The 13255-nt window shown below is 46.9% G+C and overlaps 1 protein-coding gene across 2 annotated transcripts in view; it reads right to left on the bottom strand.

Moving 5' to 3' along the window:
• The window catches only part of nr5a2 (nuclear receptor subfamily 5, group A, member 2), a 58936-nt gene that overhangs the window by 21286 nt on the left and 24395 nt on the right, over positions 1–13255 (bottom strand). For both annotated transcript variants that reach the window (XM_012825355.3, XM_042708864.1), the window contains exons 6-7: positions 6993–7112; positions 936–1083 (exon numbers count right to left, since the gene is read on the bottom strand). In XM_012825355.3, the coding sequence (XP_012680809.1) occupies positions 936–1083; positions 6993–7112 (268 nt within the window). The remainder of the gene's footprint in view (positions 1–935; positions 1084–6992; positions 7113–13255) is intronic.

Raw genomic sequence — 13255 nt, 5'->3', positions numbered from 1 at the left:
GGAACGTCTAGGTGGAGGAGGTTATTGACTCGCTCCTTCAACCTGTCTCTTTCTCTTCTTAGAATAAATGAGTACATAAATCAAACTCCAGCACAAGTGGCCCTGGGTGGAGGAGAGCGTCTGTGTCGGGGCCCCAGCGGGGGCTTCCTGGAGGCCATTCCTAAACTCCCGGGAGCCTGAGGAAAACTTTTCGACGCCTGACATTTTCATCTGCTCATCAGAGTAACATCAATGGTGTGAGAGGAATTCCTTTAGCAAATGTGTTTACATTTGGCGTGTGTGTGTGTGTGTGTGTGTGTGTGTGTGTGTGTGTGTGTGTGTGTGTGTGTGTGTGTGTGTGTGTGTGTGTGTGTGTGTGTGTGTGTGTGTGTGTGTGTTGCTAAAGCACGTCTCTGGACTAACTGAACACATGTTCCAGAGAGGCTAAGTATCATTATATAATCATCAGAGGCTCCGAGGGAACAGAGCATTGGAGATGAGAGGGGCTGACTGCAGCTCTAGGCCCGGTGAACTGTGATCCAGAGGCATACATAACTGAACAGAACACAACACAGCACAACACAGCAGAAGACAGCACTACTGATCCTGCTGTGCTCTTGTTATCAGTGGAAGGAGGAGACTAACTGTCTGTGTGCCAGATCCCAAGGCCCCTTCCCATAATCTGGGGGAAAAAACAGCGAGTGCCAACAAATGCAATTTTTTTCTCTAAATTCATTTTTTTATTTTTATTTTTTTTGGGTGGGGGGGATTCAAGAGTGGCTTAGACTCGCTCACTCTTTCTGCTGTTCTCTATGTCCCCGTACAGCCTCCCCTTCCGCTCTCTCTTCCCTCTCCCCACCCCTCCTCTCCACCAACTGACTCCTGCTCCACCCCCCCCAACCCCCCCGCCCTTCCCCCCACCCCTATTGCCCCTGCCTCTGTAGCTCTGTACTCACCCAGGCTGAACAGCACCAGGAACTTGAGGCAGACGAACTCCCTCTGGTCAAACTGCAGGGCGCGCAGCTTGCTCACCAGATCCTGTGCATGGCTCATCAGGTTGTTAAGGGTGGCCCCGGCTTGGGAGGCAATTACAGCATAATCCACCTGAAGGGAAGGGGGCACGGGCACACACACACACACACACACACACACACAAACATACACATACAGACAGACAAACACAAACACACACACACACACACACACACACACACACACACACACACACACACACACACACACACACAACAGAAGTTGTTAGTCACTGTCTATGCAGAAAATGGCTCAGAGGATGTACAAGAACCCCGCCCTGAGGACACACACACATACACACACTCACCCACACACACACACACACACACACACACACACACACACACACACATATATATATATATATAGCCAGCAGATGAGCACACACACACACACACACAGTCAACAGATGAGTACACTCGCACATACACTCAGCAGATAAACACACACACACACACTCCCTCCTAAATACAGGGGCTGAAACCCAGGAAGCGCAGGCCAAGCCCAGAGTCCTGAGAATGTTGGCTCTTCGCCTTTATAAACCTGGTGATGGACTAACACTGCCCTGTAATTGTGGTCAAAGGCACTTCCTATTGCATGCTGCAGAACATTTGAGACAGTAATACATTCGACATGAATATTTATGCCAAATTTGAAGTGTGTTTTGCGAGTGTTTACATTCAGAGTCGATAACGTGTTTGAGGTTGAGGGCTCGAATGGGAAACTTTTCTGTCTCCTTGAGAACTGCAGAGAGAGAAACTTTGGAAAGATCTTTCTGACAACGTCCTGATGTAACCCAAGAACCATAGACATTCCAGAAGGGGAACCGAGGTATTAAGAGACTGAGTTACCAAGACTACTGGTACATCCCCTTATGTATAGATCTTGAATAAAGAAAATAGATGTAAGGATAAAATATAGCATTTCCAATGCCACTTTACATTACTATTGATCACTACGGTCTACTTTTTATACAAGTACACACTGTTACTAGGGTACATGTGGTTATGGCTCTGATTAAGTTTATGGTTAGGAGAAGGTTAGATAATGTGTAATCATTTCGTTAACAGAAAGTAATGGATTACTGTAATGCTTTTCCACTCAAATGAAGCAATGTAAAGTAACAGTGAAGCAGAACTAGCCATAGAAAAATGACCTCGGCATATTTATGACAAGCACTACTCCCATGGCTGGTTTAGCAGTCGACTTACATAAAAGATCAAGTGAGTAACGCCAAGACGAGGGCAGATGGTAAGACAAAACAAACACGCTAACAGCTAAACAAAGGTGCAGATGAGCTGAACTCCCATTCATCTAATCACACACCAGCACCTAATGAGCGCTAAAGAGGCTCCCGCAGATAGGGCTCCTCAGCCAATCAGTAGGCTGGATCGCCCTCCCTCACCGCAGGCCTATCCAGCCGCATATGCTATTAGCAGCAGCGCTGAGCCAGCCAGCGGAGAGGAGAGGAGAGGAGAGGAGAGGAGAGGAACACTCTGAGCAGGCCAGAGGCGCTGAAGCCGGAATGATAATCAGCATCAAATAAACAGCCCCCCCCCCCCATCTCAAATTCCTCCCCTCCTCCTTGGGGCCTGCTCCCTGCTACTGACCACCAGGAGCAATGGGGAGGTACCGGCACGTGCTGGACCACCCCCACCCCCACTTCCTCACAGCTCCCCCAGGCTCCTTCACCTCCAGCTCCGAGTCTTGTCCCTTGTTGTTGTGGGGTGGTGTGTGCGTGTGTGTGTGTGTGTGTGTGTGTGTGTGTGTGTGTGTGTGTGTGTGTGTGTGTGTGTGTGTGTGTGTGTCTGTCTGTGTCTGGGGGGTAAGGTTTGTGAGCTCCCCGGTCCTGCCTGCTGCCCCCTCCCCATTCCTTTCAGGTGCACTTAATATCTGCAGCAGCAGCAAATTTGTCTTGGAGGCAAGTCCTTAGCTGCCACTCACTATAAGCAGGCCATATTAAATTTTTATATTTATTGACAATTCATTACCATAATTGACTGCGCCAGGCTCTGGCAGAGGGAAGGTAGACGGCTGACTCCTGAGCTCTGGAGGGAAGTACGGAGGGTCCCACGGAGCTGGATTTGCAATTAAAAAATGTGGCGGATTTGGAATTTATTTATTGTGTAAATACGACGGGCGGAATTTTTAAACAGAGGAGCTCGCGCTGAGTGAAGAATATTCTGGATTTGCGCTGGCTTCTCTACCGCTCCTCTTATCAAGTGGTGCCCACTTCACCTTCTCCCCTCCCTCCATCCCTCCCTCCCTCTCTCTCTCTCCCTCTCTCTCTCATCCTCACTCTTTATTTTTTTTTTGTGAAAGCAGTAAAAAATTATGAGTCAGTGAAATGCAGTACCCCAAATGTGTCAATCAATTTACATAAAATCAACAGCGCATGAAATAACGACAAAAAAAAGGAGGCAGCCTACACTGACTCTCGACTGGGCTGTGTTATGAACTCTCCGGTTCCATGGTCTAAAGCCCCACTGAGAAAAGATGACAATAAACATTTATTTTTTGTGGCGGCCATTTCTCATTCTCTGGGCACTGTCCAATGAACGTGTACCTGTGCGCTCCACAGCGGTGCCTTCTGGGTAACTACAGCCCCCTTGCTAGCTTCTGGAAACCCCCACTGCCGTTCAACAGAGCGAGTTTACTACCTGCATCTTGTTGAAATGACATTCATGTTTTCTCCAAACATCAGTAACCATTCAGAAAAACAGGCTGTAATGGAATGTTTTATACTAGCTTGCAAAGAACATGGACATTTAAAATCAGAACGCTAGATCAACGTCTAGGGAGCTGAGAATGTTCTGGCATTCAGGGCTGACGGTGTATTTTAAATTAGTTTGGAGCATTTCAGGGAGACCTTGCATTAGCCTGCTTGGAAAAAGGGAGTGAAACCTCCATGACTTGCGCTGACAAAGGGCATGCGGTCGTGTTTGATCCGACCAGACGACAGAGTGCCGCATAAATTTGATTATGGATGTGTGTGCTGGGGCGGTCCATCTAGTGGTTTTGAGTGCCTTTGAAGGCCAGTGGGCCTGTGTGTGCATGCATTTGTGTGTGTGTGTGTGTTTGTGTGTGTGTGTGTGCATGTGGAAATTTGACTGGTGACATGTCTGAGTGTTGTCCACAGGCCATATGTATTTCTGAGGTGCCACCCTCCCCTTCCCAAAGAGGTTGGCAACAATCTAGCTATACATCATCAGTCTGTGTCTTCAATGATGAACACACACACACACACACACACACACACACACACACACACACACACACACACACACACACACACACACTCTCCCTCACTTTCACACTTCTCTCACACACTCAAACCATGCATCAGACACAGAGCACTATATCTATGGTTGCAGCATTGTTCTAACATTTGATCTGTGTGTGTGTGTGTGTGTGTGTGTGTGTGTGTGTGTGTGTGTGTGTGTGTGTGTGTGTGTGTGTGTGTGTGAGAGAGAGAGAGAGAGAGAGAGAGAGAGTGTGAGGAGGGGGTTGTATACATATACAACTTGGAGTGTGTCTCTTTCATAGACTGTGTGTGTGTGTGCATGTGGTTTGTGTGAATGCAGATGCTTGAGTGTTTGCGTCTCCTTCTCGCTCTCTCTCTTTCTCTCTCTCTCTTTGTGTGTGTGCAGTGTACATATATGACTAAGTAAGCATGTGGTTTGTGCGGATGAGTATTAATGTTATGTGTGTATGCACGTGTGTGTGTGTGTGTGTGTGTGTGTGTGTGTGTGTGTGTGTGTGTTTGAGTGTGTTTGAGTAGCTCACTGTCACTCCTGGCCTGCTGGAGAATAATGGAAGATAATGAACAGTTCGAGCGCTCCCCCCCGACTCTTCCCATAGGCCCTCCTACACCAGCTGTTCATTAGCCAAAATATGCAAACGAGACCTGCCGTAGCACTGCTTCCTACGCTTCTAAAACACACACACAATCTCGCAAGCATGTACTCACACACACACACACACACACACACACACACACACACACACACACACACACACACACACACACACACACTCATAAGCATGTACTCACAATGATATACATTTACAAATGCACACATGCTTCTAAGCGCACACACATTTACTCGCGCACACACACACACACACGGCACCCCCCACCCCTTGGAATCAAGCAGAGATCAGACCAGCACGCAGCCACAGAGGGGCTCTCGGCTGGGGCTCTGTCCAGCGTGTCGTGGGGACCCCTGGGACAAGAGAGATACTGAGATAAAGCACCGCTGGGATCAAAAGCACACTCCTGCTCCAAACACTCCTCTATCAAGCCTCATCCCTCTCTCCCTTTCTCTGCCTGACTCTTATCATCCCTTCGTTTTCTGTCTCTGTCAGTCCCTCTGTAAAACTCCCCTTATGTAAGTCCTCAAAATCAGCCATAGAGTGATATCTTTGTCTCTCACACATCTCTTCATCTCTCTTTCCTCCCCTTCTCCCCTCCTTGTTCAGTAAGTAAAGGATCATCCCATCGTACCCTGGCCTTTCCACCATCAACCTCCCCTCCACCCCCACCACTTCCCCTGCCCTGCATAAAGCTACCGTGGTTCCCCGTGACAGGAACTCCCTGCGTCTCAATCACAGATCAGTGTGGATCGGATCTGAGCAGTAGTAACCGACCACCCTTGTGGTTCCAGGGGGCTATGCCACAATGGACCACACCACCCCACCCCTACCAACCTACACCACTCATACAAACGCCAGCCTGCACAGAACTCCAGACTGGTTTGCAATATTGATGCACTTTCCTATTGTTGCTAAGCATTTAGTTGAAGGGTATTTCTTAGTGAGCAGAGAGACTCATGGAGATTAATAATTGAAATCACCCAACTTTATTGACAGGTAGGCTATGTTCACAGGTGTGTTTATAACATGCAGCACAAATCTTTTCTCTGCCTCCCTGAAGTCCGTGTTTGTATGTGTATGAGTGTGTGTGTGTGTGTGTGTGTGTGTGTGTGTATTTACGTGTTTGCATCTTTTGTCTCCTTGTTTCTGTCTGCTTGTGCACATGTGTTTGCCTGTGCATGTGTATTTCAACTAGTGTCCGTTTGTATATGCATGTGTGAGCATTAAAATGCATTTGTGTGCATGAGGTCAGCTTCTGAAATTGTTTATGTATATGTGAGTGGGTGTATATGTATTTATATAAATGTATACATGTGTATGCGTGTGTACGTGTACATGTACGTGTACGTGTGCGTGTGTGTGCGTGTGTGTGCGTGTGTGTGCGTGTGTGTGTGTGTGGTGGTAGAACGCTGAAGACACAGACTGAGAAATTAAAGGTCCTGCTGCTGAGAGTAGAGACTCAGCAGGAGCCTGAGGCATGAGTCCAGATACAACCCCTCAGAGGCTCTTGTTAAAGGAAAATTATATTCCCTCCCTCCTCTCTCTTTCTCACACACACACACACACACACACACACACACCCTTTCCTCTCTCTCACACACACACTCACACACACCTACACTCTGCCCCTCTCGCGTTCTCTCTACATCCATTTCTCCCCCCCTCACTCTTCAGCTATGACTCTTGCATGCCTAACCAAGCAACAGCTTTATTTATTCTCACAGAAGGTCCCGATAAGCAATGCACCATTGATTATTCTGATCACATTAAGCTTATACCTATAAGCGTAATCTATTTTTAATGGAGCGGTGACTGCACAGGGGCTGCAGGAGTCGATAGAACTTTAAAGGCCAATGATCCACCATCGGGCACAATGTGAGAGGGCGGCCATGATGGGGATGCAAGGGTAGAGGGTCCCAGGTAATGTGTGTGTGTGTGTGTGTGTGTGTGTGTGTGTGTGTGTGTGTGTGTGTGTGTGTGTGTGTGTGTGTGTGTGTGTGTGTGTGTGTGTATGTGTGTGTGTGGGGGTTTGGGTGAACAGCGGTGTTGGGGTGGGCTGGGGTGAACTTGGGGAAAGTTTTGAGATGGACACGAGGAGGCCTCACCTGCTGGCCGGTCACCAGGAGAATGGAGCTGTCCTTGGCGTGGAGAACCTGCCGGAAGATGTGGTCGAGGATGAGGAGTTCGCTCCAGCAGTTCTGCAGGAGCTTCATTTGGTCGTCAACCTGCCAGGGGAAGAGGAGAGGAGAGGGTGAGTGGATTGACTCAGTGATTGATTCACTGCTTGGCTATTCCAAAGGCAAATATGATCGGAGATTGATCACTGATTGACTTCTGCGTCACAGACCAGACAAGGAGGACAATGAACAGTGCTATTGATACTCAGCTGAAGGAAAGCAGCTCTACCCACATGCCACTATGGGCAGTGCTTGACATAAGACACAACACCTGTGCAGATTCACTGGCAGGTTCATAGAGTTACTGATTTCACAAGAAACGTACAGTTTTACATTACTCATTACATGTGTTGTGTCTAACAAAATACTGTAGCTACTGATTCTATTTGGAATTCATGTTAATCACAAATGAATGTGTGTGTAGAGGCATTGAAGGCTGTTCTGTACACCCTTTTCCTTCCTTTAAGCATTCCTGTCTGAACGGCACCAGGCGTTTCAAATATTAACAACCACAGTGAGTCATAGAGAGCTGGGAAGCGGTAGAACATAAACCCTTTGTGTTTCACACTCGCTCCTAATAAATGAGTCATTGCACCAAACAGAGTTTCGCTACTCTGCCAAAACTCCATTTCCAAAGACGCTGGCATTCTCTCTGCTCAAAGAGCCGGTGAATAACAGTACACTGACTGACAGTGGGGGTGGAACAGGTAGGCGAACTTTTGCCCTGGAGGGGAGGGGGAGGTTCTCACCACTGCCCTGGCCCTCTCCCTCCCTCCCTGTCGTGTCTCTGTGTCTTGTCCTAATGGAGACTCCCTCTCCATTTGTCACTGTTGCTAATTTATCTGTTTGCTCAGCCTCTGCGTCCAGCAGTGGCCACAAGTATCATTATTCACTGTGATTAAGTTGCCAGTTAGGACTGTCTCTCTCAAATACACACACACACACAAACACACGCGCAAACACACACAGGTACACAGACTAATTCCACACACACAAACACACACACACACACACCACACACACACACACACCCACACACACACACACACACTAATTCCATGGTGGGGGAGTAATTCGTGAGACAGAAGTGCTGGCTGTTGCTGACGTGTGATGAGATAGACGCAGTAACAACATGGCTATTGTCACCGCTGGCTTTTTCTCATGCCCCTCACTCTGTTAATCATTGCAGACTGTATCGAGAGAGTAAGAGTATGTGTGTGTGTGAGTGTGTGTGTGTTTGAGAGAGAGAGAGAGAGAGAGAAAGAAAGAGAGAGAGTGAGAGAGAGAGAGAGCAAAATACTGGAATATGGGAAACATTTAAGGAATGAGGAAAAAATTGATATTTTCGATTTTCCTGTTATCACAAACTTTGTTTTGGCTGATACAGGAAATTATAATGTGAATGGGAGAGAAAAGAGAGAGATAAATCACTTTCTACTTTCAATTTTACTTCAATTTTACTACAATTTACAACTTTATTTTTCTCTGAAATAAATTGTGTCTCCCTTGACTTCATATGTATGTACTATGTTGTGATGTTCGCTTGACATATGGATGCACTTCCTGTGTCATTCCAGTTGGTCATTTTCAGCACACTGAAAAGCATCAGGAGTGAAAAAAAGATAAAAAGTCTGAGAATGCAAGCTACTCCTCCAGGGAGTGTGGCCCACAGGACCTTACAACCTCAAGGTCATTTATATAAAACCTTCAAATCACAGCTTCATATTTTTTTTCTTGATATTTTCAATTATTCCCAGGCATGTTTTGACTGCTTGAGTGATGTTTATGAAACGTAAAGCCATAACAGCAGAGGCCAATCAGGGATTTGACAATGGCAACAATAGAAGACACAGCTGTGGTCCCATCCTAACAACTTTTCACACAGCATCATGTATCACGACCAGACCCCTGCCTAAGTGGGGAGAGGGGATATGTGTGTGGGTGCAAAAAAGTTCATCATTAAAAGCTACAGCAATCGCATGTCCATTCAAAGATAAAACACCCAGACCCTTCTATCTCCCTACAATGGGATGCCAAACACTACAAAAGACTGTCAGAGATACACAGAGTGCCGCCTGGCCTCTACAAAGGGACCTGTCAGTGCTGCTGGTCTCCAGGCCTGGTGGTATCAAAGACCCTTTTGCCCCCCGCCTGCCCTCCTACAGTAGTGGCTTGGCAGGCTGCTGTCGTGGCTCGCACGGGTCATCAAAAGGGGACAAAAGAGCCAGAAGGCGAAGGAGGGGGACATGCTCACGCTGTGAGTCCATCAGAGGCCTGGCATGACAGTCGGGGCGTTGCTCCGACCTTTTAACTGCCACGGGTACCCCCGGTTGCCCTGTCAACAAGGGCCCACCTTGAAAACAAGCCCCAGACTGTGCCCACCCACCTAGTTAGAAACTTGAACATAAGCTGAATGCGTTCTTCTTTTTCCTCCTCCTCTTCCTCTTCTTCTTCCTCATCTGTCTCTTTCTCTCACCCTCTCCCTATCACTATGATGTAGAGTAGTGGTCGAATACTAATGGAATAAAATCTTAGATTTTCTGTTTAAGGTCTTCAGTCTATTTTACAAGGGATCTTCTGGTCAAAATTGTACAATATTCAATACACCATCAAGCCTTCTTTAAAAACTTTAAAAAGTGTCTCTGCATACAGATGAAGCCTCTCATAAGGTTCGGCTCCCACCGCTCCTCCACTTGGGGAGTAAGGAGGAACCGTGCTTTTTTCGGGAGTTTTCCAAAAGCTTTAAGGCTGCATATGGGGGTGAAACTAAATAAATGTGTTTTGGAAATGAAAAAAAAAGGATGAAACCAAATTAAATCTGAACCGAATAAATCTGAGAACCTTTTCAAAACCTAGCGTGCAGCCACATTCAGAAAGATACACTTGTACATTTGTTACATTTGTACACTTATGCCTGTGATCACAAATACACTATAAAACCATTATCTTGTGTTCTCAGAAACCGCAGCCTCATTGTTATAATTTCTCGTAATACCGACTGCCCCAAACTACATTTCCCAAGCCCCACTGGGCCTTGAGATTATGAAGCAGGCATGTGCTTCTAGCACACCTGGGCTGATGGCTGGCTTTCCCTTCTGTAAGACATTCAACTTCAGGTAGGCCCTGAGCATTTTTCAATTTCTCACTTAGAGACCGTGCTCAGGGTGTATGGGGTATATGTGTGCGTGTGTGCAAGTGTGTGTGTGTTCTCTCTCTCTCTCTCTTTCTCTCTCTCCCTCTCTCTCTCTCCTTCAGCATTGTAAAAATCATCATGCCGTTTTATAAGCACCGTCTGCTCTGCACTTATAATGAAAAATGCATATCCTCCAAGAAACCAATCCTAGCACAGGGAGATCAATGCGGAGATCAATTCTGGCGCCCACAGCCACGCAAACCTCTAAACACTCACAGCCTGAGGATTGAGCCCAAAATGGGAAAATTAATTGAGGGCGTGCAATTAAGAGAGGAAGATTTCTACCATGTGTCCCGGGAAGAAGGAGAACGAAAGTTTAGGTAAATGAGGTGCAAATGGTCTCACACTACCTAGCAGAAATATTTATTTGTGTGAAAGATGAGAGAGATTCTTGTCTGGTTGGTCTAAATCACCAGACTTGGATGCTGTGGATTTCTTTCATTCTTTTTTCCTTTTTCTTTTTCATTCCCCCTTTTTTGCTAGACCTACCAGAAGCATTAAGTGTTGTAGATAACATGGCATAATAAGGGCAACACAGCTGGAACTGGTTTTAATAAGTCGCTGCTTTTTTTTTATGTGGCCTAATGAACAGATTAATAGAATCTCCTTCAGAGCTTCCTAATGAAGAGAATGGACTGAATTATGTTTTCACACCAGAAAGAAAGAAAAGAAAAAAATGAAGAAAAAAAAGAGAGAAAAAAACGACGCATTCCTTCTTGGGAGTTGACATTTACATAAAAAAAAAGCAGACAACATGGCGCATGACGGGCCCTAGGCGCGGCGGACGCTCTGCTGGAGGATCAATGAGACGGCTCGAGCAGACACTACAGGTGAGGATTGAAGTGAACATCAATGGGGGGAGCGCTCACAGGGAGAGCTCCGGGGCTGCTGCTGTGTGCAGACATCTGCTGGAGCGCCAGGGCACAGGAGAGAGAGAGAGAGAGAGAGAGAGAGAGAGAGAGAGAGAGAGAGAGAGAGAGAGAGAGAGAGAGAGAGACGACAGACGCACTCATACAAAATATGCACGGGTAGGATCAGACATGCTGTACACATATAAATAAATATACATGCAAAAATAAACACACAAACGCATTCAAGCACACACACACACACACTTACATGGACACACAAAAACACACACGCGACCCAGTCTTGCTCTAGGAAAATGGGGTTTGGGGTCATTCACCCATGTCGGCTTTGTGGGAGAAAGCTGATGCACCTCAGCAAATCTTGCCCTTCTGGTGGCTGTGTACAAAAACACGCTTGCTTTGTTTTGTGTAAACAGAAAACTGGAGACCCTTCCCCTCAGAGGCATCTACCAGCAACGGCATATTACAAACACGAACTCAAACACAGTAATTTGAAATCATACGGTTCACACTCAACACCTATCCTCACATTTTATCACCACCACTCCGACTTATGGGCAACTGCACACATTTTACACTGTGTGACTGTCACTTTTAAATAATGTAAATTATTATCTAAAAGCCAGACTCTGGTCACAGTGGGGGTAGATGCTGGGTCTGTCTGAGACTGACAGGGGGCTCGTTCCCATGTGCCAGGAGCAGCAGCAGCAGCAGAGGTCCCTCTTTGAGCCGGGGACAGCCCAGCCCAGCCCAGCCCTCCGCTCCTGAGAGGCTGATAAGCATGCTGGGACTCTGAGCAGGTGGCCAACAGCGGCTCTGTCTCTCACACACACACACACACACACACACACACACACACACACACAGTTCAGTCCTATAATCCCCCATGTGGGTAGCACATACTTGCTCTTCCCCAGTCTATATGTGCTCTTATTTTAGCCCCAGAGACAGAGAGAGAGAGAGAGAGAGAGAGAGAGAGAGAGAGAAAGAGAGAAAGAGAGACAGACAGACACAGAGAAAGAGAAAAAGAAAAAGAAAAAGAGAGAGAGAAGCTTATGCCTGCCTGTGTGTGCATGTGAGAGGGCACTACGGGGGTCGAGAGGAGCCCACAGGAGACCACAGGCAGTGTGTAAATAAAACTATGGAATCTAAACATACAAACATACGTGTTCATGCTGTGGCACCTCCATGGAACGCTCACTAGCGCTGTGATGACGGCTAGTTGGTGACAATGCCAGCTGATGTGTGGCAACCAGCATTGGGCCCATCTTAAAATCTAGTGCACAGACTGCACACATCCTAATCTTTACAGGAAAAAATAACACGGGACGCAGAGGCAATTCCAAAATCCAAAGCAATTGGACAAAAAGAGTCTCAGAGACACTTAGGAAAAGGGGAAAATAAAAAAACTAAAACATTTCCAAATACTGACGAAAAAACATCCTTTTTCTTCCCATCTACGCAATTATGACAGAGAAGAAATCTGCAAATACAAAGTTATGAGGAATGCATCGTGGTGGTTCCACAAAACAGCTGGTCCTAGATTACGAATGTGTACAAATAGGCTCCACAGACCAACTAATGCAACAGCAGACAGGCAACAGGCAGGCTAGGAGGTGAGCGCAGGGGGAGTTTGGGAGCACATGTCTAGCGCTCGAGCCGGAGAGGGGCATCTCTACAGAGGGGTCATGATTGGCTCCTCAGGGCAGAAGGAGACTGTGTGGGGGGGGGGGGGGTATGGGATGGGGCTGACGGATGCTTGATCAATAATGCTAAAGAATGAAGATTGATCAGTTCCCACGGCGACTGCATTAGCAGTCTCCCGAGTGTGACCTCTGACCTGAACTACACACAACCACACGTTCGACCGAGACACGCGCTCCGGCACACACTGAATACAGGCACATGTGTGTGTAAACACACACACACCAAACACAGGCTACAAACTCACATGCTCCCAAAACATAAACATACGAAAGTACACACACACACTCACACACACACACACACACACACACACAAAACCCAAGACCACAGCAGCCCGGAGCCTTTGCCAAGGGGAAAAACAAAAGGTAGTTGTAAGCCCTGCACATGTTAAAGGATTTCCTATGCTGACCCAAACGTGTGAG

The sequence above is a fragment of the Clupea harengus genome, chromosome 10 (genome assembly GCF_900700415.2).
Source record: "Clupea harengus chromosome 10, Ch_v2.0.2, whole genome shotgun sequence".
NCBI classification, from domain to species: domain Eukaryota; kingdom Metazoa; phylum Chordata; class Actinopteri; order Clupeiformes; family Clupeidae; genus Clupea; species Clupea harengus.
Note: the sequence above shows the minus strand (reverse complement) of the source record. Positions and strands in the feature narration are given on the sequence as shown.